The 27986-nt window shown below is 41.7% G+C and overlaps 1 protein-coding gene across 3 annotated transcripts in view; it reads right to left on the reverse strand.

The window, feature by feature from the left end:
- Positions 1 to 27986, reverse strand: part of SCAPER (S-phase cyclin A associated protein in the ER) — a 137659-nt gene that overhangs the window by 53337 nt on the left and 56336 nt on the right. For all 3 annotated transcript variants that reach the window (XM_063412436.1, XM_063412435.1, XM_063412434.1), the window contains exons 21-23: positions 27339 to 27475; positions 24186 to 24251; positions 14346 to 14472 (exon numbers count right to left, since the gene is read on the reverse strand). In XM_063412436.1, the coding sequence (XP_063268506.1) occupies positions 14346 to 14472; positions 24186 to 24251; positions 27339 to 27475 (330 nt within the window). The remainder of the gene's footprint in view (positions 1 to 14345; positions 14473 to 24185; positions 24252 to 27338; positions 27476 to 27986) is intronic.

Consider the following 27986-nt stretch of genomic DNA (forward strand, 5'->3'; position numbering starts at 1 on the left):
TGTTTGAGGTAATTTTCAAATTTCAAGTATGTTTATATTCATCTGTTCCTGGATCATAAAACCAGGTGAGCAACACATCTTATGCAATCTGCCTTTCTCTCAAAAATGAACTAATATCCTCGAAAATATGATGCCATGTACTGCTAAAGCTTTACCTTAGCTGATACATAGTGTAACAGGAATTCAAAAGAGGTGGATTGAGGCATCTCAGCTACTCAGAGCCCTTGTTCACATACTTGTCTTATTTAAATTGATCCCTGCCTGAACCTGTGTCAGAATGAAAGATCCTTTCAGGTAACTACAGCAGTTACTCTGGTGGCACCCAAAGCTCTGAGCAGATTAGGCACAATGTGAGTATGGAAAATTAGAGATCCTACAGGGAGTAAATATTAAATCCCTGGCTGAAAAGAGCACAAACCAGCATTGCATGTTTTTGCTGCTTGAAAGGAGCCTCCAGACTTCTAACTTGGCCTCCCAAATGAATTAGCTCTCCTGTTCATGAACCCTGTTTCACGATTTCTCTGTAGGAACTGTTCTTTGAGTAGCTGCACATTTAGATTGGGAGGGTTATTCTGCAATCAATACCATGGTATTCATGTCCCTTGAACAACAGAAAATATATAAACATATTTTTACACATTGTTTTTAAACAGTGTGTAAAAATCTGATTCGCCAATATGTATTTTCAGAAATTCACAACTATTTAAAGAACATTTTTAAACAATTTGATTTTCCAACACAAGAGGATTTCTATGCTCTGAAGTTTCCTGGAGACACAGGAGAGCAGAGAAAAATGAATAAGTAAGCAAAAATTATTATTACTGTCACATCTGCATTTTTAACAGAGATGAGGAGGCACAAAAACCTTGGGGATGCTACCTAGACGTGTCTTAAACATCAGAAAAACAAAACCAGAGGTGCAGCTCCTCAGAGCAGCAGACGCAGCACTCAAAGCCAACCCATGAAAAGTCTGTTTTCCTTATCCCTCCCAAGCCCATCGTTGGGAACTACAGTGGTCATGTTTGCACAGGAGGAAAGCCAGCCCAGCTGATGTGACAGGAAGCATGTATTTTATCTCTGCACCTTTATAAACTTGTCATTTGAAGCACACAGCCTCTCATTTAGGCAGAACACTGTATGAATCAAGTAACTTAGTGGGAATTGTGTGTACACTAATGCATGTGGCACAGTAAACAGAAACAGTGATAAATTAGACAAACCCTGTAACCATTTTCTGGATTAATTATGAATTAAACATATTTAAAAACTTAAAATTAATCCTTAAAAAAAGGACAAACATTCAAGGCAGCTCCCTGCACAGTGGGCAAGCACAGGTGACTTATTTACCTACCTGTTACAACACCTTAATGGATTTGAATTTCCCTTCTCTCTTAGGGCTTGAGTGACAACTGACTAATAGGATTACAGGCTCTGTTCCAATAATACAGCTCAGCTACATGCCAGCAAAAAATGACAGCCTAAACCTGAATTACATGGCCTGGGAATCCATCCAATTATTAACTAAAGTAACTGTTATTACCTAACCTAATCAAAGGAGAAGCAGCTGTTAATCTTTGGTGGCCTGCAGTGTAGTAGCGGTCAGGCTGGATGGACTGTCTTTGTACTTGACTCCTCTACAGACAATAATTATGTCCTTTGTGATCAAGAAGGAAGGGCTCCCTAACCTTTCAGACAGAGGCAGCAGATGGGGAACAACTGTTTGTGTGTTCATTAACAAGATAGGGTAGATTTTATCAGGGTTTGGCATCTGTGGCACCCTTGGAAGCACCACTTACCCGAGGACACAAGTATGTTTGGCAAATTCGAAAATGAGCGGACTAAATAGAAAGTTCAATATAATGTTTTCATCTCATTATCTGGCATTTGGTACAGAAAAATACACACAGCTCAAAAAAGAGTGATTTACACATATGCCCTGTCCTACCCAATGTGGCCAACAAAGAAACCCATGAAAAGGCAACTGGCCTGTGCTGGTACTTGGCTGACTTTTGTTGCACTCATTAAAGCAGTCTCATAATGTGAACTGTGTGCCTCAGAAATCAAACCAAACTGGGGGAAATGCTGCTGAACTCATACAAGTCAGTGGGTAACACAAAGTAACACAGAGGGAAATAAAGCCAGCACTGCTTTGCAACAGCTTTTGGGTTGTGTATTCAATACTCCAGGAGAGAAGTGAGACCAAACGCTGTCCTGCACTGCTGCCCCCTCTCAGCACAGGGCACGGGCAAACTGCAGCACCTGCAGAGCACAGGAGGCCAGAGAAATCCCTCTCACCAGCAGGGACGGCAGAAGTGCCATTCAGTTCATGCTGAGGAAAGTACAAATATGCTGGGATAACAATGTGGAAGGACCTGAATGGGAAGATGTCTGATAGTGCACAGAACAGCTGATATTTGGAAGCTGAAACTGAATAAATTCCAGTGAGAATCAAATGGGGTTTTTAAACGCCAAGAGTAATTAATGACGAGCATAATATACTTAGCATATATAGTCGACTCTCAATCATTTAAAGTTTTTAAATCAAACCTGATTATCTCCTAGAAAAATATGATCCTAGTTAAATCATAATTTATTAATTTGGTGCAAAAGATATTGGGTGAAATCCAATGTCCTGGACCAAAGTACTCACTTCCATGCATTTCTCCTGTTAAAGTATTATTATTAGTTAATAAGTAGAGCAGAATCAGAAATAATGCTGAGCTTTAACAGCTGCAATGATTTAATGCCAGCTTTGCTATCTCTGCTCTATGTGATTTTAGCCCATTTTGACTATTTGAAATATTTTTGAACTAATTGAAATACTCTGGTGTAGACCCTCCCTCAAAGACAAACCTCGAAACTAAATATTTTCATGTACAAAAAGGAAGAGTAGAAAAATTATTTTTCCTTCATTAACCTAAGGAATGTTTTCTGCTGGTCCTGCAGAATGTCCAAATCAGAAGCTGATCTGGAAAGCCCGTTTGAACAGACCTCAGGAACTAAAGTATTTCAGAAGAAATTATTTCTGAACGGAACCCAAATACTTCAAACCATGATGACTTCTATTTCTGAAAGAACACACTTGAACAACTCTATTCTAAACCATTCATTGATCGAAGAAATAATAACTAATTAGTAAAATACAGTTGAAATCCATCCTAAGATTTTTTTTCTTTCCTTTTATCTAGTGTTTGAAGATTCTATCTAAAATGCCAGGGGCTAAGAAATGCAGTTCAAAGCTTGCTTAGAAAAACAAACCAGACAACTGAGTATTGGGCTGGCTTCTCTCTTTTTTTTTTCACCTTTCCTCTCCCTTTAAATAAATACACAAGTATATCTATATGCACATACAAACCCATGGACACATTTGCGACTGTAGAAAATCTACATTCTTTGAGTAGTTCTCCAGACTTTATACAGTGAAAATCCCTGGACAGTACATCAAAGCAGTATTTTCTACTAAAATAGGCAATTTTGCTCCCTGCAACACTTCTCTTTAGTGTAATCAGTGTTACAATAATCCCCCACTCCACGTGAAAACCTCAAACCAGTTTTCAAATGTGAGTGAATTCACCCATAAACAACTGTAATTTCAACCACTGAGTATCAAAGGAAAACAAGTTTAGGATTAAAACAAGAGGCAGAAGTGGCTGAGTGCTGTTTGAATTGGAGGGACGCATTCATTCACATTGATGAATCCGTTTCTTCCTCCTGCACTGCTGTGGGTTAAAGCTCCAGAAGGGAGGCCTTGAGAAATGCTCGATCCCACCTTGTCCTGCTCAGCAAAGTGCAGATTCTGAAGCGTGAAAGGTGATTTTGAAGGCTTGGAGGAAAGGCAGTGCTCTGTGTTTGCTCAGGTAGGAGGGGAGGCTCTCTGGCACCTGAGGAAGGTGTTCTCTCCCTGCAGGAGCTCAGGCCCATGGAAGTGCCTCAGGCTCCTGAGCCGTGGGGGGACACCGGCTGCTCACCTGCACAGCCCAGCCAGGCCAAGTCACCGCCTGCACTCAGCAGCAGGAGGACACATATCTAAGAACAAAAGGGCTGACAAAGCAAGCACTTCACACAGCATTCAAATGGGTGTAAAAATGAGGCTCACCTTACTCTTTAACTGTATCAAAAAGAAAACAAGAGGCATTTTTGACTATCCTCTGTGAAAGTCTACTATTGACAAGCAACCTAAAACTCGTTCAGGCCTAGGGACAATATCAATACTAAAAAAATTGATTTTTAGGCCTTTCCTGAAAACACTAAACATCCCATGCACATGAACCTAATTTCTGTCTATGCCATCATATACTTAATTCATTTTTCTGCTTGCAAACATCTTCCCACATTGTCAGGTCAAACCAAATTCAATAGGACTCTTTACTGACTCACTGTATGATCTAATTGAACAGGATGAGCTTTATTTACACAATCTCCTTCTGAGTTCTGCAGTGGCTTTTCAGTTCAGCAGTAAAGTCCAGAGAGGCCGCCTGTTGTACTTCTGTTGACAAGGACAGGACCCTCACAATCCTAATTGTGAGCCACAAGAGTCAGTGAAAGCCATAGGAGAAAGACAGGTGAAGGTAAACCTGTGAATTCCATGCTTTGTTCAGCTGCTTTCAGCCACGCCAAGCAGCATTACAGGAAACAGACAATATTGCTTTGGAAATTAGGAATTATCCTCATAGATATCCCGAGACAGCGCTGAGCATTGCAGCACTTGTGCTTATTAAAAATAAATGTTTGCTCTATTTATAAATAACAGGGCATCTAGTAAGTGCATCAATTAAAGGAGGAAAGCAACAACAGAGCCTTAATAAGAGGAACAACTGCTCCTGCATCTCCACAGACGGCTCCATTAGCTGAGGCCAATATAGCTTTTTCTGATTAATCCCACGAATAAAAGTTCCCAAACTGGTAAACAAAAAACAAAATTATGGGTTCTTGTCCTATCTCTCAACATTTCTGTGACAATGAATTGCCCAGTGGGTAGGAAAGGCAGGTGTCTCTGCACACTGAATCTGCCAGGTTACCACGTTACAGGTTAGAGGCAGATCCACGACGAGTCTCCGATGCTCAGGGACAAACAGCGCTGCTCATGGCTCACGGCTTGTGGCTCGTGGTTCATGGCTCATGGCTCGTGGTTCATGGCTCATGGTTCATGGCTCAGTGTCCCCTTTCAGAGGGCATGGGTCGGGGTCTCAGCACTGCCCAGCTCACGGGGCAGGGATGTGTCTGCATTCAGCACTGAAAGGGATTGGCTGGGAGCCCTGTCTGAGTTCAAATCCACCCACTCATTGCTTACCCAGGGACTTGTTCTAGAATGAACTCGGCTTAGCTGAGCTGGGTTTTCTGTTATGGCCAGATTTGTCTGTCCAGATCTACACCAGCTATGCTGTGACAACAGCTCACTACTGAGAGCAGTCAGCCACTAGAAAGCAGCTGATTTCTGCTGAACCCAGACTGAAAACCAGTGCAATCCAGCCACGCGAAGATATCAAAATTATGTGGGAGAGAATGTATGGAGAGGAAGCAGTGGCTGTTTAAAGACCTGTCATGAAGCCAAGGGCCCCTGAACTCTAAACACAGCTTTCACCCTGATTGCCTTGGGCATGCTCTTGTAACCAACCTCTCAGGCCACTTGCCCACGAGCCCATCTACAGGGCAGCCACAGAGGACTGTGGGGCACAGGAACAGGGTGGGTTTGTGAGGTCCTCAAACAGCAGAACAGACCACGAAGGCCTCTGGGTGACATGCTCTCAAGTCAGAAGTGATGGTCTCAAATCATTGTTGAACTCAAAAATACTTCAAAGAAAATATGTGTACATATACACACTGTCAGACCAAATTAAACAAAAACTTCTTTAGAAACCATACTAATCACTACCTTCATTGTGATTTCCAAACTGGCCTCTGCTACTGGCAGAAATGTGCCTAGGTAAGGAGCTCTCCTCACTGAAAGATCATTAAAGCCTGGGCTTTAATGACACTAAAACATGTGTCTTGTCGTGTAGTGAAGGAACTTTGCATACCCTGGAATGTATAAATATCCATCATATCCATTCCAATATGATGTATTAGTTCTAAACTGACGTAGAAGCCTGATCTGACAGCAAAAACCACAATTAGTGCAACACTGGAAGCTGAGAGCAGTTAATTACATCCCACAGCAGTTCTCAACTACACCTACTGTGCACAGAAATTAACCTCCCAATAATCTTGGAATAAGAACACTGCAGAGCTTATCTCTGAACTCAACTTGCCTTTTAATACCATTTCCAGCAAGCAAGTTAAAAAATATTCCATGACTGACCCCTAGTAACAAGTTCCTATTTATATGTTCGTCTTGGGGAAAAGGTTAATCCACAGATTACAGAAACTCTGGGCAAAGGAATTATTGATGAGATAAAGCTGCCTTGCCCAACCTGCAGCACACAACACACACCTGACCTGTTGCCTTCTTCCAGGCAGTGACAGGAAAAGGCTGTTTGGGTGGGAAGTGCTGTCCAAAGAGCTCTTGCTGTATTTGCCCACAGCCTCTGTGCTGGGACTATCAAATCTGCTGCTGCAGTTGATAGAGAAGGGGATGTTTCTGCTCCAACAGCAGATAAACTGGTAATTACAGGACAATGCTCATGGTCCAGGCTTTGAACACTGCTGAACCTTCTTTAAGCTGTGCTTGAGTGGCACTGAGCATCACTGGCACTCAGTGCTGATCACTAGACATTAACATTCTCCAATTCTATTACAGGCTTTAAAGAAGTGAATTAATTTTGAGGAGGGCTACTTACATCTCATCTTTTCCAACAATTATATCTGCTTTATCCTTTCTGGAGTTCATGCTCTGATTCAGGTTCTGTACTTAACACTTACAACACGGGACGTATAAATACAGAATTCCCTATGTTACTTTCCATGTTGGCAAATTTATTAGAATTTCAGTGGCAAGATAAAAAGTTCCAAGGGCCTGAATTCTAGTTTTGGCTGGTAAAACTTTTTAGTTTAAACTTACTAGTTTTTACTTAAAAAAAAGAAGTTTAAAACCTTATTTTTATGTTTTTTACTTCAATACCCTTACTAAAGTTTGGATTTTGAACTTTAAATTGTTTTTAAACAGTTATAATTCAGCTTTACATTTGATTAATTACTTCCCCTCATGTGGCATGACTGTAGCTTTGGAACTGGCTACTGCAGGAGTATCCCAAGTTGAAAAATTAATGGATGGATTAAAATATTAATCCACTATTTGCATAGAAATACACCTTAAAGTTTTAACTTCTCATTGTAACAAATAAGAGCAGCAATTACTTCACAGAGAACAAAATCCATAAGGATGAAAGCACAGTTAAGGTGGCATGTGGGTGCTTTTTAAACCTTTGGCTAGGAAATGCTCACTGCCTGATATGAAAGAAGGCTTTTTGGTGTAAACCAGTGCACTGTGCACGAGAATCTTCACCTGGCCAAGAGCCAAGAGCCAAGAGCCACAGGAGAGAAAGGCAGAGGCTGCACCGTGGCAGCACCAAGGGCTCTGCAGGGCCTCACTGAGGGGTCACAGGGGGAGGTGGAAAGGAGCAGGCTCAGGGCCTGCCCAGCTGCTCTCACCTGATGCCTGAAGTTTTAGTTTTCATGTTTTTCAGATTCTGTGCTGCCTAGGGAGGTAGTTCTGAGCCTCATATCAAGTGTTAGTCAGCTCTCTTCACAGAGCAGGTAGATAAAACAAACCCCTTTTCTGATGAAGACCAAGGACAAGTACAAGTTTCAGGCCCAAAAGCATAAATAACCGTGGACTGAAGAAGGAGAACAAGAGGGATGATACTTCACAATCCAAAGCTGTAATTGGACAATTAAACACCAATATGCAAATGCACCAAAACTTCTAAGAGTGTAAGGTCTTGTGACCAGTCACCCATTGTGTGGTTATATTAAGTGCACCCTGGGTGTAGCCCTGGCCAGGCTCTTGTCCTGCCCAAGGTGTACCCTTAAAGGCCCTTCAATAAATCTCTGCTTTCCTCTCTTAGCTCTGTCCAGTCTCTGTTCCAGGTCAGCCCTCCCAAGGCATCACAGCCCCAGCCATGGGGCAGCTCCAGCCGTGGCACAGCTCAGTGCACAGCTCACTGCCCTGGCAGTGCTGCAGCCCAGCTGCAGGGCTGTTCAGCACTGCAGATGGACAGACGGACACCCCGACATGCCCACACACCTCTGCAATGCAGGGACAGCACCAGCAGCCCTGGCTCATCAGTGTGCCTTTTGGACTTTGGGCATGTAGCTGTTTCCTTTTGAAACTAATACTGTGCATATGTGTACTGCTATTTTTTCTGCAGAATTCTCTGTATGACTGCAGGTTTAAGTTTTGTCAGAACACACTGGGTTTAGTCAGGTAAGTCCCCTGTGTACCCACACCAGGAGACAGCTGCTGTAAGCAGCTTAGTAGGAGAAAGAGCTGTGAGATTTCCAAGCAGAATGGTGTCTGAACCTGTTGTCAGAGAGAAATTCTAATTCTAAACGGATTTATGACTTGTAAGGACTCAGAGGACCAGTGCTGTTCCTGCCAGTGGTGTCCTGTGCGGGAGAGCAGCAGATGCTGAGCAAACAGGGAGGGAACGGGCTGGTGCAGAACCACCCTGCCAGGAGCACCTCCCACCCACAACCCTGCCAAACACGGTCTGCAACCCTCACCAGGCTCTTCACTGCTGGAAAAGTGCTTAAAGGAAACTCTGTAAAGCTTCAGTCAGCCTAGGAAAGGAATCTGCTGCGAGGTGACAGAGAATAATGTACATTAAATTATACACAGACACTGTGCCTGTGTGTACATGCATGGATATATGTAAGATCACAAAACACAATGTGGGTCAAGCCACTGGTTCCTGATTTAGGTAAATTCACTACGACAGTAATCTTCACTCTTTTTCATATACATAATGCTTCTTTGACTTACGTAAGATGGTGACAGGCTGGCAATTCTCTCTTTAAAGACCACACCACTCTGCTACATCAGGAACATATCTTGGGTGCAAATATCTGCAGCACCAAAATGAAATGTGCAAGAGTTTGGGAATCACAATTCTCACTATATTCATAAATGTACTTTAAGCAAAAATAGTGAATCTTTATAACAGAATATTTGCTTCTGAAATCTATTTTGTCTGTATATATATGTCATATATATATTTATATACACATACTCACATATATACACACAAAGGGCAATTTTAAATCTCTGCAGAGATATTTGGAGAAACTTATCCCATGTTCTATTTTACACGGCTTTTGTTCCATACATTAGTTCTCCGATAGTTTTTAATTTTATTGTTTCTGTTTCTGATGATGAAGAGTTTGTGTTATTGGGGGGATTGTCCCTCTCCACCCTGGCTATGGTCACCATCCCCAATGGGCCTAACAGTTTAGAGAATAAAACATAAATACAGGGCCGGAGTGTGTTGTTAGAGCCAGCCATTTCTGACAGTCTTTACAATGGGATAAACACTGTCTGTCTACAGTCCTCATGTATTTGAAAGCTACGACAAACATTTTACTGAAATGTAAATAACTGACATCACCACTGCTCAAACAGGAGGCTGAAAAATCTCTCTAAAAATCCCAAACCCAAAAACATTGCCTGACACAAAACAAACCATTAATGGTAACTGTGAGACCATGTTTTAGAGATCATGTGCACTGAGACCCCTTTTTTGAAAAAGGATTAAACCACTGCAGTCAATTACTAGCTCATATTCACACATTTTATCAGTTACAAAATCACACCCTTCTGTAAGGAAGCATATTTCCCCCCTGAAATGTGTTTCCAGTAAGAATATTATTCTGAATTAGTAGTGTAAATACTTAAACTTAGCCTATTGAAAGGCAGCTGCTTCTAGATTTGCATGAAGAGAGCTGGTAAGTAACCATGTGGCCCAATTTATTAAAAGCCTCCTGTTTTATTTTGGTTCCATTTTAATTCCACGCTTTAGCAATTTATTTTGCACTCACTATTATTTACTGAGATTTTTACAGCACCTAGAGAGCCTGAAGGATATCAGGGGCACAGCTGTCCTCAAACCCATCCAAAATCATCGTAAGTTTTCTGAACAGAAGCAGTGAAGTCTTGTTTGTAGGACTTTGTGCCTTGTGAGTACATGGCAGCCTCAGCTGTACTGTACGGATCAAACCTGTATCCTGCAGGCCTCTCCTCAGGGGCAGAGCTGTAAGAGCTTCAGTCAAACCACTTTGTTAAAGCAACCCTATCACTCGTGTTGTGGTGGAAATCTTTTACAAACTAGTGATCAGCAAGAAGCATCGCATAAAAGCAATCCCAGTTAAGCAGATTAATTGTTGCCCTTGAATCCCAAAAATCATGAGGTTCCCTCAGAATCCTGCTGAATCTTTGTGCCATATTCCCAGTCAGATGGACCAGAGACACATTAAGGGCTGGCGTGAGTGTCACGTGTAAGTGTTGTACAAATTTACCAGGAGCGATTTAAGTGCAGTGTTTTAGCTGCAGCTGAGCCAGGTGAAAAGGCCACTGCCCTCAGCTGCTGTCACCATCCTTACAATGGCAACAGCCTGCACGTCCCTCAGAGTGTCTGCAACCCAGCATAGACCTATCCAAAACCACACAGGGCACCCCTAACATTTAGAAAGGACTTTTAAAACCTGAAGGCAAACCCAACCCTCTCTGAACAAATTTCAGGAAGAACTTTAGGGAAGGGGTATTCTGTTAGCAAGTACAAGGATGATCATCCAAGAGGCAGTAACCTCTGACCCAGGTCAGGGTCACAACCTTAGAAATGTATGTACTTCAGTCACCTTAGGCAGTAGACGTTTTTTAATCAGTACTTTTTTTTAACCAGTCATTTTTAATCAGCAAATCTCACCTCTTTACATAATAGGAAAATAGATGATCTAAGCATAAGCAAGTTAAGACTGTAGCTGTGGTCACACTAACAGGATATTCTGCTCTCAGTATCCTGGCTCCTGGAGTTTCCTATTACAGGACACTTCTGTGGCAGTGCTCAAGGCACACCAGAGCCGTTGCTTTGGGACTCCCTGCACATCTGAAACACATGGTTGCCCTTGGTGATGGGTGTGAGAATTAGTCCATCAAGGGGTGAACATTCTAAAATGAAAAGAACTGTGGCAGGACAAGTGCTCTAGCCCTCCCACCTCAAACAACAGCTCTGCCTTCTGTAAGAGCATCAAGGGCCCATTCACAGATCTTAAACTGAGGTTATCACATCTTACTAAGAGCCTGAGGAGTCCCATATGACATCTGCCAACCCCAGGCCAGGGCTTTCTGCTAACACTTGCATGCATTCTGCTGTTGTGACTCTGTGTGTGTTTGTTTTCTTAATGGATTTTTTAACTAAGTAGAGGTGAAAGTGAACACAGCTTCCTTCCAGGATTTCTGCCAGAAAGGGTGAGACACACAAACCCAAGGACTGCCTTCCAATAAGCCAGAGCACACCCAAAGCAGCAGCAGCACCTTTGGACACACCTGGGGGACAGCACACCAGGCACACATGAAACTGGGATTTGTGCTCCTTGCCTCCTACCAATACACGGCCTGAGAGGCACAAGCCTATTTAAAACTGGAACCACATGGTGGTTTATGACTTTGGAGTACTTCTTAAGCATATTTAATTTAAAGATAGGTGAGCCACATGTTTGATGCAGCTAGTGGCCACGCTCCAAGGCAGATCCTCAAAACCTGCACTTCAATTTGCTTATTCTTCACAAGTCCTCTTCTGGTATCAGACACAAAGCTCCTGCTTCTTGTAGAGTTTCATCCAGCTAAGCCAGAATCAAGAGATGTCTGGAGATCTAACAATCACTTGAAGCAAAGCAAAGCACATCTCTTTCATTTGTTAGCACTCAAAATATGCTGTGTTGCACTGGGATCCAGCAGCAGTGAACGAGGAGCAGATAAGGTGCTGCAATAAACAGCCAGTACTCCAAAATACACAGTGGTTAAGATGCATCTTTGCCTGAGAGAGATTTCTCAAATCTGAGTATCTAGAGGATATATAAACCCTTCAGTTTGCATTAAACAAGCACTTCTTGCTGTGTTAGTGGAATCACTTGGCCCCAGGTGCAGAACGTGCTGTGTCCAGCAGAGCAGGAAAGCAGAAACAAGACCACAATAACCATGGAGGCATGCAGCACCCTAGAATGTTCTCACACTATGAAAGAGGTTCAGAAGGGAGAAAAAGCCTTATTCAGTACAGTGGAACACATCAGATGAAGGCCAAGTCCAAACAGAAATTGTTAGTGTAATCCCATTGTACCTGGAGGCAAATCCCACTGAGACAGGGCTGCAAATCTTTCGTGTGTGGCTTTTTTTGTGATTCAAGTTTGCATAAATATTACATCCCACCCTTTCAGGCTGTTTTAGCACAATCACAGAATTTCTAATGAGCTGAATAACCCTTTCTTCTGTTGAGAAATTTAATGATATATATTTTTCTTATTTACTGTTACCAACACCAGCTCAGCAATTTATTTCATGATCTGTAAAACCAATCTTTTCTTTCCCTGCTGAGCCTGAATACATAAATTTTTCAGGCAGTGTAAACTATTAACAGAAGAAAAATCCAATGTTTCACAGTATGATTGAAAAGAGGGGGTTTGGCTCAATTGTATTTTGTAATAGTTTTGCAGGACTTTTTGGGAGTAAGAAGAATTTCTAGTTAAGTGGCAAGGATCTATTGTAGTGAACCCTGTCCTCCCTCAGGGCAATTCTTTATTCAAGCCAGGCCATTAGCAAGGGTAAATCAATGTTATCAGCTCACACACACTGACAGCTTGTGTGGTTCCCACTCCCCCTTCCTCCCCCTACATTAGGTTATATTTTTATGCTCTCCAGGGAAATTCAATTAACAGTGTCGGTCTCCTCCTCTCAGTCCGTGACTGACACCATCAGGGCTCCTTTCAGTGCCCACTGACATGTAAGATGTGTCTGCTGATTTCTGACTCCCAGGTTAACAAGAGAATTCCCATCCCCTCCTGCAAATGACCGTGTATGATCTGTGCTACAAACACAGCAACAGCTACTGAAATCAATCCTCCCTGACCTTATTGATCACGACACTCAGAAAAATACCTCTCTAGCAGCTCAGTAATGTTTTGGGGGTAAAACCCCAAATCAACAACAAAACAACCCATGTCTATTAATACTATCAAATTTAGGTTTTAATTCCCCACTGCAGACTCAACAACTAGCAAAACCATGTAAACAGTTAATGAGTAACACCTAGCTGCAATTCACATCTCATGTTAAATCTCAGCAGATGACTACTAGTAAAAGACTGGCTACAACTCCACATTCCAAAGAGTTTCCAAGGATTATTTAGATAACTTTCAAATAGATTCATCTTTTCATAGTAGTCATGTAACAGTATAATTTCTGTATTTTGAAATGAATTTAAAACGAATTTTTCAAAAATTAATGGAAACCCTGCCAAATTTGAAAAGGCACAACTCTTTCAAACACACTCTAAAGCTTGATGAGCAGCTCCAGGAACCACCAGAACATACAAGGAGCTCGAGCATCCCAGGCAGCCTCTGGGATTTAAAAGCACGTGCCATTAACAATTGTGTTCTCTACACTAACTAAGCTGTGAAGAGCATCAAGCAGAGCTCTCATTTTCACAAACATCAACTCTGAACCACAATAAATGCAACCCCCTCCTCAGATTTCATTAATTTGGTTTCTTCCAGAACTTATTTCCATTATGTTTTGATTGCAGATAAGAAAGAGAAGTATTTTCTAGTGGTTGAAGACAGAACAGAACATAATGTTCCAGCTGAAAACTCAGATACTGTAGTCCCAATGGAGCAAAAAAACCCATTACAAGTCACAAAGCACTGTGGCAGCAGATTAACCATGTGGAAATAGAAAAAAAGATGCAAATGCAGTGCTATCAATAAAAAAAATTCAACATTTACCATCAAGCAAATCATGCTTTACAATCATATCACTTTGAAAGAGTTAAAAACCTAGAAATATCCCACATACATGCACATCATACCTTCCTCCTCCAGCAAAGACCCACTGACTTTGTTGAACTCTGGCAAAACTCAACAGACTGGTGCTCTAGCAAACCTGGATCCAACCCCTTCCTCTGTTTTCTGCTGATTGGTTTGGCCCTTATTGTAAAAGCTATTTGTGGGTAAGCACTATAAACTAGATGACTGAAATGATCCTCACGAAAATACAGCGGAGAAAAGTGAAAAGTGTAATAGCAGACACTGCTTGTTACACAGAGGTCATTTATCCTTCAATATCTCACATTAAACATTCACAAATCCAAACTGATGAGACTTGAGAGCAAAACAATTTATAGGTCAATCCTAAGTCACAATACCTCTTTTTCCAGAATCCGAGAGATCTCTCCTAAAGTCCTGTCCAGACCAGGAACTTTGTTGTTCCCCAAGGAGCAGCTATCCTGCATTTGGAGGTGCTTCAGAAGGTCTTTTGCTAATCGCTGTAACCTTCAACAGAAAACAAAGAGCAGTTAAAGCAAAACCTCCCTTATTAACTTACATCTTTGTCATGAACCTCTGGTAACAATGAAGGAATCGTGAAAATCTATGTTAAATATTATTATCATCTATTCTGAACAGATGTTAAACATCCAAGGAGGTACAGTCAGCTTGGAGTGACATTTCACTGTCTACTTTTCCAAGGAAACACCACAGATTGTATTAGCTACATTTGTTTCTGTTTCCCTATTCCCCTTCCACAGCTTACCCTGCTAGATTTTGCCATCTTCATTTTCAAATGGTTTAAACCTATTTAAGATGAGTAAGGGAAATGGAACAGCAGGACTACTTGGCTGATTTCTTATAGGCATCATAAAAGAAATGGCTCTTCAGGGTTATTTGAGTAAGAGAAAAGCAACGACTTTGCAGCCTACCTCAGAAAGGGCATTTTATTAACAAGGGTCAGTAATGAAGCCAAAATGCAGAGGTGGGAGTGATGTAGACACACATGGGTTAGGTTTCATTTCACTTTTACACATCTGCACCTGGGCCATTCACCTGTGCTCCCCTGCTCGGCAGTGAGGAGAAATACATTGTGCCATGGCCCAATTCTGTCACCCTAAGGTCCAAAATAAGGCAGTCAAAACACATTCAGAGTTTGTCCTTCTGTGCCTTGACTGTGAAGGTGGAGACTTCTCTCTCTGTGGGAGCAGCAAGGCAGAGGAGACAAGGATGCCAGAGTCCCTTAGCTGGAGACTGAGAGCAGTCAGAAGTGTCATTCTGTACTTTGCATGGCTTTGATGTCACTGCCTCAGTGTCCCCTCCCTCAGTGTCCCCTCTGGCTGCCCTGAGTGACAAGGCTCAGGGCTTGCTGGACCTTTGGTTTCACCTCCTGGGCAATTTGCACCCAAGTGGGACAAAGCTGTAACTGAGCAGGAGGAGTGGCAGACACTGCTGGGACCACAAGCCTACACACTGAAGTCTACAGGAAGAGAAAAGAGGGAAATGGTAACAATGCTCACCATAAAATGGGAGATATCAGTGTAAAAGGGCCAGAAGACACTCACAAAGTGACCACAGAGCATCGGAAAAGAAAAAGATTACATTAACCAGTCTCCCAGAAATGAGACAGGGGATGGAACGGCTGGAGATTGTACCACAACACTCACACTATATTAAAAAAAAAATCCCCAATATCAGAATATTAATTTGAGGAAGAATAGAAAGTTTCCACTGGATCAAGAGACAATGGGTACTCCGTATCTTCTCTTTGAAAAATTGAGGAGCTTCATTAATAGCTTTCAAGACATGCTGAAGATACATATATGTTCTTGAAGTACAAATAAAAATGATTTGTAGAATTTTGAGTCTTGGACTTCTTATCATCTCGTCAGCTGAGCCCACTAATATACAACCAGGATTTTTCTATGACAAAAAAAATAAAAGGAGATTATATCCTGATGAGATTTTTTTGCACTGCTATTTCCTCTGTGGAAAATGAGGTTGGAGGAAACCTCTGTCTATCTCCATAAGCCACAAGCTAAAATGGGAAACAAAATTAAAAGCCAAACCCCAAATAACTGCAGGACTTGAACAGTAAATCAAAAGACCACAGCACCAATGAGAAGTGGAACTGCTGCAGTCCACAAGCAGAGTGTTCCCAGAGTGGGATTTAGAATGGCTATTGCCTTGGCAATATCCTAGCACATTAAGCAAAAAATACTTTATTTCTTTGGTATATCAACCCAACTTCCAGGATTAAAGCATATATAAAGCCCACCACTCTGTATTGTAACTTCATCTGACAAAAGACAGCAAGACAGGTTTCCATTTGCTTCATTTAACATCAAGCAATGGAATTCCACTAGGATTAACCACAGAGGCTGAAGAAAGGCACTTCCCTAATCTCCACCAGGCATCAGCATACAAAATGTGTAAGATTTATCAAAACACTACTCCCAAGGACTCAAAGAGAACATAATCATATTACACTGAGCCTTCAGCTGACACAACTAACACAAGTATCTTTTTCTTCAGTCTGTTAAGATGCTCCATAAGTTAAACATCACATTCAGTTTCTGTCCTCACTTTCAAAACAACCTGTACTAACTCCCCAGGAAAAGCTTCCAGCTTTCCATTTCTTCTAAAAGTCTTTCTGGACACTTTTACCAAAATTCAAACTTTCTAAGCGTGTGTTCAGCATCCCAGAGTAAGAGACTGGAAGAATGAATTTCCAATTCTGCCACATTCAAGAACTACCTCTTACATCCTCATATCCTGCTGCAGGGTGAGTCTTCTGCCAAAGTAGTCAACAGCTGCTGTGTGACCACATGGAGAGGAGAGGGGAAATAAAAACTGCCTCCTCCCACCTAGTGAACCTTGGAGAAATTATTCACGTATCCTTCATAATGACTTCTTGGCCATGTCAGAGAAATAAGAATAATTTTGGGACTGTTTCAAAGGACTAGAAATCTGTGCAAGAGGACTTGTGCTTGGATGCAGAATTTGCCATTGCTATGAATGGATTTGGAAAGAGAGAGCTCTTTGTACACACTGGACTCCTGACACACTCTCGGTATGCATGGGGGATTACTGAACATGGCATCCACACCTGATTCAGTGAGTCTGGAAATACCATTGAATCCAAATCTAAACATTTCAAGACAATTAATTAGCCTTCCTTCCATCCCCCAATTTTCACTCCTCCAATGCTTACTAAGCCATACAGGGAATGATAAATAATTGAAACTTTACTGTGCAGGATAAAAGAGAAAGTTAATGGTTTTCCCCCCTTAAATTATTTACATCTCACTTATTAACGTTTTAGTACTCCTCACAAACGGATAATTCAGAAAGCAGAAGAAATATCAGAAGGATGTAAAAGGCCCTGATTTGCCTTGGAACATTACCATAATGTAAACTAATAAATTGTATGTTCAGCAAATACAAACTCAGTATCTGATCTTTTTGCACTGCAAATGGGAAAATACGGGATATTAATATCAAAAGATTTTAACATGGGCTAAATATTTTTAGCAGGTTTAATATATTTTACAGGCCAAAGGAAAAAGATCAGTCCATATTTCTAGGTCACACTGCATCTCCAGAAAAAGCCAAAACCCCTTGAAACAATAGCATCAATGTACCCAGCACTTGCAGATTTAACTCGGTGTCTTGGCTGTGCGCTGAGGTCCGGGGAGGGGCGGGTGTGGCTGGGCAGGCGCCGGCTGCTGGGCAGCTCCCATGGAAGGAGCGGGATCTGCTCCCGGCCCTGCCTGCAGGACAGCCCCGGGGCCGGCGGGACACCCTGCCCCGACTGGGGACACCCCGCCCCGATCCCCGGGACACCCTGCCCCGATCCCCGGGACACCCTGCCCCGATCCCCGGGACACCCTGCCCCGATCCCCCGGACACCCTGCCCCGATTCCCGGGACACCCTGCCCCGATTCCCGGGACACCCTGCCCCGATCCCCGGGACACCCTGCCCCGATCCCCGGGACACCCTGCCCCGATTCCCGGGACACCCTGCCCCGATTCCTGGGACACCCTGCCGTGACTGGGGACACCCTGCCCCGATTCCCGGGACACCCTGCCCCGATTCTCCCCGGCAGCCGCTGCCGGAGGGAACTGAGCGCGGCCCTGGCACCTCCTGCCCCGCCGCACACAGAGCCGTGGGGTGCCCCCAAAGCAGGCCCAGCCCCTGCACGTCCCCTGTGCCCCCGGTGCCACCCCTGCTCCACGATCCATGTGCTGGCACAGCGGGCACCCTCTGGCACCATGGGAACACCATCCCACAGCTGGACACTGCCCCAACACTGCCAGACACAAACCAGCTGCAGCTTCATGCACCTTGACATGGGAATCTGAAACATGAGGAAAAACTCCTAGATATACTGATTTCTGAATATATTTATCTGCATTCCCATGAGAATGTTTTAGCCATTCTCTGAAGAGGAAATCCACCACCTGCCCAATAATACCCCTGGTATTTATCTTGTTTTAAAGTTTACCTGAATTTTATTTTATTTACGCTCTGGCTCTTCTACAGTTTTCACAACATTTTGGAAGTTAAATTCTGTACAAGTACTTACAGTTTCAGAGATTGTCTATTTTTTTCCTCAGTAATCAGAATTTTGTTATAATATCTTATAACTGGCCCAACTGGACTCTAAGCCTACTACACCAGGAAAACCTACAAGGTGAGTTTACCCTGTGAATACACTGATATATCATAAAGAAAGTACTATATCGGTACAGACATTTAGCTTTGGGCTTCTGAAAGAACAAACTTCACACTACATCCCCATCTCCTCTGCAGGAGACTCTTACAGGAAATCTTTCTTTTTCTACCCCTTCTTTTTGTGCTGCAGTCTGTTTCCAGGATAATAGTGGTTCCAATTTCCATACTATCTGAAGTATCCCTTTACAGTAAAAAAAAAAAAAAAAAAAAAAAAAAAAAAAAAAAAACAAAAAAAAAAAAAAAACAAAAAAAAAAAAAAAAAAAAAAAAAAAAACAAAAACAAAAAAAAAAAAAGAAAAAAAAGAAAAAAAAAAGTAAACAAAAAGAGTACATTAAAACAATTCCTTGTTAGGTGAGGAGAGACTAGATAAAATTTTAGACCAAGGGGTTAACTTCTCCCCCTGCAAACCTGTTAATTCCCTTCAGGCACAAGGCAATCTTTCATTACTTTAGTTTCCCTGTGGTATTGAAGGATGACAATTATACTTTGCTACCCGGATATTCAACACTGAAATGTATGGCCCCACCTCTGCATTAGAAGATACTGAACAAATGTAAATAACCCTCTAACTCTGTGAAAATGTCTTCCCTCCCTTTTCAAAATGTGCTCTGAGGGACATCTGAGAATGCTCTAATGGACACCTGACACACCTTTTGCCATGTTATCCCAGTACACTGGACACTAAATAATTACTCAGATCTGCTCCCAGAGAATATGAATTAATACTACAAACCCAACTAGAGTCCACCAGCACTTCGAAAATTACCAAAGTCCCACCGGCGACCAAACAAAAAATGCACTTGAGAAAGGCAGGGCACAACACCCAGCTGCTCCAGGTGCCAATGTCCACTCCTTGAATGTCCCTCTCGGCACATGAAATAATTCAGAGACCAAAATACCTACCAAACAAGACATATTTGGAATTATCCCACCCCTCTCTCTAATGCAATACAATTTTTTTTAACAGATACTAAAAAACTCAACTGTCCTAGCCATCTTTTAGAAGTCATTTCTCAGAAAGAGCTCCTTTGAGCCATTTACAATCCCAGCCATGAATCAGTGCTGTACCACTGGAAAAGGGATACACACTGTCTATCACAGCAGGAGAAAGTCTGTCTGCTTATTGCTATTAGTGTAGTACCAGTGTAGAGCTTAGAAAGCACTTGGATCAGTGCTTCCTTAGTGCAAAAGGCTTTATAAATCTGCAAACCTTCAACTAAGAAGAACCATTGAAACAATCTATTAGTTGCATCAGGAAATCAGAGGTCTCACAATATTAAAGTGGCCTAATCTTAAAGGTGATCTAAAAAGGCTTTTTACCTGCCAAAGAATAACTCTGGTTTCTGTCTTTCTTCTTTAACAACTGACAACATGACTAAGAACTAAAATCAGATAAGAAGTTGCATTCCATAAATGGTTCTGGTTGTTTGTGAAGACACTCTCAGTTTGGGGGTAGAGGAGCGGATAAAGAAATGTGGCATAAGCACAGAAGAATAAAAGAAAGATACCTTTACTTAATTCTAAAACACATTGCTTCTGTTAAGCAAATAAATAAACCTACCAGTTGTGTCTCATTGTAAACAGAATTTAAAAAGGAACTTTTCCATTTTTAAGCTCTACAGTCCATTAAGTCAGAAGATATTTTCTGTTCATTGGTATAGTTCCCCTCCAATCTGAGTACATCAAACCTTCCCTTGGGAAAGAGAAAAAATCTTCACATTTGTTTTGAACCAAAGACTGCATTTAGCACTCTGAGTTTTTACCCCCTTCGTTCTGTGATGGGACTTTTCTCAGTAACTGTGCAGATCTCCCGAGAGCTGGGCACTACTCCAAAGCTGGGGACTATTCCAAAGGGGGGCACATCTCCCCAGGGCTGGGCACATCTCCCCAGGGCCGGGCACACCTCCCCAGGGCCGGGCACACCTCCCCAGGGCCGGGCACACCTCCCCAGGGCCGGGCACACCTCCCCAGAGCTGGGCACATCTCCCGGGGGCTGGGCACATCTCCCCAGGGCTGGGCACATCTCCCGGGGGCTGGGCACATCTCCCGGGGGCTGGGCACATCTCCCCAGGGCCGGGCACATCTCCCAAGGGCTGGGCACATCTCCCAAGGGCTGGGCACATCTCCCGGGGGCTGGGCACATCTCCCCAGGGCCGGGCACATCTCCCCAGCGCCGGGCTCATCTCCCCAGCGCCGGGCTCATCTCCCCAGCGCCGGGCTCATCTCCCCAGGGCTGGGCACATCTCCCAGCTGGCAGCAGTTTGCTCTCCCAGCCTGTACAGTTCATCACAGAACCTCTGTGCAGTGCTCGATGTTCTGGCTGAAGAGCCAATCCTCTGACTGCCTGCACAGCTTCTCAAGGTAATAATGCTTCAGACCTACTCCTGTTTGTTTCTTTGTGCTGACTCCTCTTCCTGCTGGCCTTGGTTAAGTAGGATCCTGTACTTAGTTCTGTATTTTCCTATTATTTTTCTCTATATTAAGACTAGGTTGTGCCACGTAAGCAGATACAGTCTGGGCTAAAACTCTTGCCTCATAAAATTTCTTGCCCTCTCATCCTTTCACTTACAGAAAGAGATAATATTTCCCTATTCTTCTTCCATTTTATAACATGTGTTGTGCAAAGTAAACACATTTTAATAGAAATAAATGGGCTTCTGATTGACTCACAGACACTCCTCTACTTAAAAAGCCAGTTCAGACTTGAGCTCCCATTTTTACCCCCTCGATTTCAAAGAAGCTCACAAACATTTAAGTCCTCATAGCAGGTAAAAAGTTGTGTCATTTTGGAAATAACAATAACCATGGTACCTGAAACTATATTTTAAAAGTTTAGATGTAAGCAGCTGATAGATCTCTAGGTTTCTACATGAAGACTACAAAGAGACCTCCCAGATCTGTGATGGAAGTGAGCTGCACAGTGACCAGCACTAGTTCACAACTAAAAGGGTGCGGCCCTAACAGAGGCAATAAAAGAAGAAACTAAAACAGCAGGTGGAGCAGAAAATTCTGCCTGAAATCAAATGAGCAATTAATTACATAAAGAGAAATGAAAACTGTAAATTCAGGATCAGTCAAAAGATTTGAAAACATTTAAACAAATTTAAAATCTGTGTTTCTCTCTCACTACAACTGAGACAGAACTGGCCAAGTTACATCAGTGATAATCTCAGAATTTAACACTGAGACATTAGAGTTTATTAATCTCTTCAGAGTCAAATGCACACATTTCTGCTTTCTGATGACTAGAACCTAATTTTTTATTTTTGAGGGGCAAAGAAAAGCAAATCACCCAAGCTACAAACCTAGAAGTCTCAATATACCATGAAATTAATCTCGCAAATGGAAGTGCTGATGAACAAGAAACGAAGCCAACTCCTTCCCATGTGTTTATGCAGGTGTGCCATCTGCTGGAGATGGGTATGTTCTTGTGTCAAACCTCAGTGATGGATTTTTATTATTTTAAAATACATCTAACATTCAGCAGCAGTTTTCAAGCATTTGAAAAGCCTGTGTAAAAGATACTTGCATACAGGCTAACTGTATGTACATCAGGGAGGTCTACGTGTGAGGATCTGAACTGTTTAACAACCAGCAACTTGTACAAGATGCCACCTTCCTCAGGAGTTTATGAGTGATGGAAACAACCACAAAATACACAGGATCTGGTACAGGTTATTACCTCAGTCTGAAGACAAATATCCCCAATCTGGAAAGCTGTTGCAGTTTTAGGATGAGGATTTTTGACTCCAGCTCTTGAGACCCCACAGCCCCTTGACTGATGCTACAGACTCACTAGGGCCAGCTCTCAGTAAGGCACACACCCCGTCTGCCCACTGGGAATGGACCCAGGAACACTGAGAACAGGGCAGGCTCCAGAATCCTCTTGGCCAATCCATTTGTTTCCCCCTTTTTGGCTTTGGAGTCCCTTGGGCTGGCTGTGCCTTTGTGGAGCTGCAGGTAACCTGTCTGTGAGCACTGTGGGACTGCTGTCAGGAGCTCCCCACACCTCCCTGCACACTGCCCTAAGAACCCTGGGCTGCTTTCTCTGGAGCCTGGCCCCAGCTCTCCCTGTGTCCCTCGTCCTGGTACCAAGGACAGCAAGAAATCACCAGCCATCTTTTCCATGCCATTTGGGACATGGTAGATCTCCATAACATAACCCAAATAAGAACTTCTTCCCATTATCACATTTTCCCCCAGGAGTAGTACTGGTTTACTTATTTCCTAATAGGTAAGATATACCTAAAATCATATTTCTCTTTCTGCTATCTCTTTAGCAATTGTAGCTTGTCTGTTCAGAGACAAAGCAGTAGCACTTCACATCCCATTTAAAAGATGTAAATGACCCAGGTGTTTATACCTGATGACATCCTTTGTTCTGTTTTCACTTGTTTCTAAGTAATTTTAACAAAGGATTTTTATGAGCTGCTCAGTACTGAGCTGATATTTTCCAGGAACTACCTATCCCATCTGCAAATTCAAGACCCACACTTTTTATGTGAAGATATAACTGAGTTCTGTCTTCTTCCTCCCTTGGGTAGTACTCAGTATACACTGGATTTCACCTGCCATTTTACTGCCTGCTCACTCACTCTCCTCAGAGTTATCATTCAGCACCAGTTCTTGTCCCTCTGTCCTGAATCTCTGTATGATCACCACACTGTCCCCTCACTGCTGGCCCTCTTTTTCCAAGTCATTTGAGAACATGTTGACCATCACAGAACTGCAGAACTCTTGGTAACCTCCCTGTTCTGCCAAGGATTGATGAAACTCCCACTTCATTTCAATTTCTTAACTGTTTTCCACTTAAACTACAGCTGCATAAGTTTCTTTAAAAATCTTAAGTAATAGACCTTATCAAAATAATTTTGGAAATCCAAATATTTTGCATTTTTCCCAACTGGTTTCAATGGAATCAGAAAAGGAAAGCTGAACAATTTTCACTTTCAAACTAAGCAGAAGGAATTTGTCAGTGATCACAGATCTTCTTTTAATCTTTCCATCCAGCAGTTTTCATCTGTGCCTTATCCTTGGCAATAAAAAGGTCTACTCTTTAAAAAGCTGAGTGTCAGCCTAGACATCTGTGCACTAAGACATTTGTGTTTCCACCACAAGAACCTTTGTTTCTGACCAAATGGAGGTCAAACGTAAGACTTCCAATCTCAGATCTCCAGTGCTGAATTTTCACCTATCAATCTTAAGGTACGAGACTGAAACCTTCTTGTTTCCAGGTAAGAAAAAGGTAAGTAAATGTTCTCTTTGCTATTGCAACTTACACAGGTTAGGTCTTCAGAAAAAAACCTGCATTTATTGAAGTCTGACCTTTTGCATTAGAGACTGATCTGTAACCCAGGATGGCAACATTCCCCATATTGAGGGGGAACCTTCCACACCTGCCCCACCAGAAATTTCAGGGGCACTTCTGTGACAGATGGGGAAAAAAGCATATGTCTAAAATATATAGAGATAAATGCTTACTTGGCTTTAAATGGGGAATCAGACACAGCATTTTTCGCTTCCATCAAGCTCTCATATTCCTTTGCCCTGGAGGAGAAAATATTCATTATTATTGACTATTGTCTAAAGTGTACAGGATGTAAGATCAGCAAGGGAGTTCAAACCTTTGGGTTATTCTGCTTTTTAGTAAAGCACAGCATTTCTGTCAATGCTGCCCTGTCATAATCCATAATCCACTGGTGCTTAACTACTGGCCATTGGCCATTAACAAGTTATGATTAACATTACTACTTTAGAGTAACATCAGTACACAAAAGGTGTATTGAAGTTGACTTTTCAAATGGTAGACAATTTCACAAGTGATATATAAACTATAGCAATCTACTGCCTATTATAAAAAAATTATTGATATAATGCTATATAATAGTATAATAAAAATACATAAGTAATATTATTATACAAAATACTAATGACTTAGACATGTAGTGCAGACCAGATTAGTACATCAGAGAGATTACAATTAACATACAAATAATTGGCTGTATTTGCAGGCACAGAAGCATTTTTATGTAATACTGACTGCAGTGTAACATAATGAATGTTAGGCAAAGAGCACTGAAACACCTCCACCAAGGAGTCCTTTACTGCTGGAAACAGAAACATGACCTCTTCAGTCCCTTAAAAGTATTGTTTACATTGGCCATACGCCAAAAAGCAGGAGGAGGGAGACAAGACTTTTTTCCACTGCTTGTTTTCCCTCCAGCCAGCCTGTGCCAACAGGTGAAAGCCATGAGCGGTCCTGGAGGAAGGCAGGACCCAGTGACCATCCTGTACAACAACACACACATAAAGCAAAACTAACCCAGGCACTGCAGTGATGCAGGGACTTTTCTCTCACATACATATATTAAGCCTTTCTTTATATTTTCCATTCATCCAAAGCTACTCAGATTTTCCTTTCGTCTGCTTCACCATGCCAACTTATGCCCCATGCAAATATTGTTACATCACCACCAGCTCTGATTTATGGGTCATTAATAAAGCCATTAATCACAGCTGAATTTAGTATTAAACATGAAGGTGAGATTCCTTTATTAACCTTTTGCCTTCTTAGCCAGAAACAACACATTTCAGCTTCTGTACAGACAAGTCAGTCAAACCTGAATTATCACCCCAAACCCCTGTTACTAAATGCACACGGCTTTAAAGCCCTGCAAAGCCTGTACCAAGTATCTGCTAAGCACACCCTAACCCTCCACTGCTTTTCCTGAGTGAGCCTCCAAACACCCTCCTGCCAGCAGCACATACATGATAACCTGAGATAATTCACTTACCCATGTACCAGTTGTTACTGATTGCACCAGTTAAATGGCTTAGGGTTATAAATATAACTAATAAGACTAACAAAACTGCTCAACACATCTAATATCCCATTGATCACCATTTGTCCCCTCATTCACCTCTGCCCTTCATCGCTTTGATACTGCAAGAGTGATTTAAGATCTGGAAACTCAGGGGTGTAACAGGAACCTATTTGGTTGCAGTTCTTATTTTTTTCCAGTTTAAAATATCACAGCTTCCTCGAAACTGAAATGGTTGTGACATTTCAAGTGATGAAGTATAAGGGCATTCGTTGTAACTATTCATTTTCCTAGAGAAGAGCTGCAAATATGTCCTAAAACATGGCATGTAGATAATCTGCTAACATCTATGAAACTCTGAATTAGCAACATCAAAATACTTCTGCTTTATGTTGCTACTGGCCACTTTTATTAGTAAGTCTTTTGTGTTAACACCGGAAAAATCTTCTATTTAACTTCTATTTAACTGTGAGTTATTTTCAAGGACAGCAAAGCCATTGAAAACTCTAGCCACCTTTTAAAAATAAAACCAAACTCAATGAGCATGAGCTTCATGTCTTCTCAATATAACTTACATTTTGAAACTTTCACTGTATTTTGCAATCGTACATCACCACTGTAAAATGATGGCTCTTTATTAATGTTTTAATCACAATTTTTGATGACCAATATGCTGACTCACACAGCAGTCTGACACACACAAACTCCAAATGTTCTGAAAAAGTTTCTCTCCTATCTGTGCCAGCAATAAATTATTATTTCAACTTGCATTCCAAGGTCTGACAAATCTTTGACTGAATTCAACAGAAGCAGCCCTGGAGAAATAATTAAAACTGGACCCAGTAACTGCATTGAATCAACAGGTCAAATGAATAACCCTGCATCCTGAGCAACAGAAATGTGAAGAACATTATCCAGTTCCAACGTGATATCCAGCTAGTGGACCTGCTCATCCAAGGGAGAGGGCAGTCAGAGACAACAATACTCTGTAAGAGTGCTGTGGTTTTGAAGGCTGATGTGCCTGCCAGGAGCTAATGAAACATCTCACTTCTAATGCAGCTCTAAAAATCTGTGCAGGATTTTTCTCTTATTTGAAACCCTTCTTGCTTAAAAAGGCAGAGAAAATGTGTAACACTGACTCTTACCTAGCGGAGAAGCATTTTTAGAGAGAAATGTAAAAATATACAACATTCAGCTCAGAATTAACCTGAGCTGGGACCACTCAGCCATAACGAGGGGCACTGCCAGCTCATGATCTAATGACGTCCTGCACATCACACTGATCTGCAGATGTCACTTTTTACACTAAGAACAAATTGCACATCTGACAACTCACTTTCCACTTTAAGATATTTTTAACTTTATTCTTGTTGTGACAGGCAACAAAAAATGATTAAATTTAGCCATGGGATTTGACACTACAGCAGGCTGACTTCTATTTGTTGATTACTATTGATTTTCTTTGATACTTCATTTAAAAATCAATAGCTAGAAAGAAAAATAGGCATGGTTTACACAAATTTAAACATGCTATTGTATGCTAGAAGAGGCTACAGTTTTGGCAGGGCACTGGCATCCAATTATGAGAAAAGCTCTTAACAGGTGAAACCAAGGGCTCCAGATCGATATTCAGTTTTCTTTCTCAATCAGAGAAAGTGGCCATAAATTAGGCTCATCAGTGTTATTTTCAAGACATTCCCAAAGCAAATAATTTTACTTTTTTTTCAGCCTTCCACTGCACTCATACTAGAGGACAGAAGGTAAAGTTAAGAACAAAACTTAGAGAAAAAAAATAAAAATAAATTTGTACTACCTGGAGTTCATCCGTGCCTTTAGCTTTTTGGCTTTCTTTTTAATTTTCTGTTTCTCCTCTCCATCTTTTAACGGTTCCACAGGAACGGAACTCTCAATCACAATGTCCACAATGTACTTTTTTAATGACAGGTGCTCCTGCAGAAAATATTGAAATAATATTTAATGCTATAGTATGTGATGGAGATCATAGATTATCTTCCCAGGAGAAAAACAGTGATAAATATTTAACTGAAGGTAATGAAAATTAAGCCAAATTTGAAAATAAATCTTGGGAAAGAGATTATTTCACACTGGAGAGAACAAGCTGTGCATTTTCTAAAAAGGGAGAAAAATTATTAACAGCAGAACAATAAATACAATACTTTCTTTTCATGAACTTGTTATCTAACAAGTACGGACTCCAGGCTGACATCCTCTCTCTCCTCCAAGCTGCCTTTGACAGCTACACAAAACTTGCCCTACCAACATAACTCATTACATTAAATAAGCTAATTTTGGTTTTATGTTAATTCTTCATCAGAATCTAAATGTGTCTTAAACTTCATTAAAATATATGGAAGTGTGTTTTATTATTTTACTATTCATTACTTACAACATTACTGTTTATGAATAGGGCTATTACTTTTCCTCTCACATTAAAAAAATT

The sequence above is a fragment of the Prinia subflava genome, chromosome 15, assembly GCF_021018805.1.
Source record: "Prinia subflava isolate CZ2003 ecotype Zambia chromosome 15, Cam_Psub_1.2, whole genome shotgun sequence".
NCBI classification, from domain to species: Eukaryota; Metazoa; Chordata; class Aves; order Passeriformes; family Cisticolidae; genus Prinia; species Prinia subflava.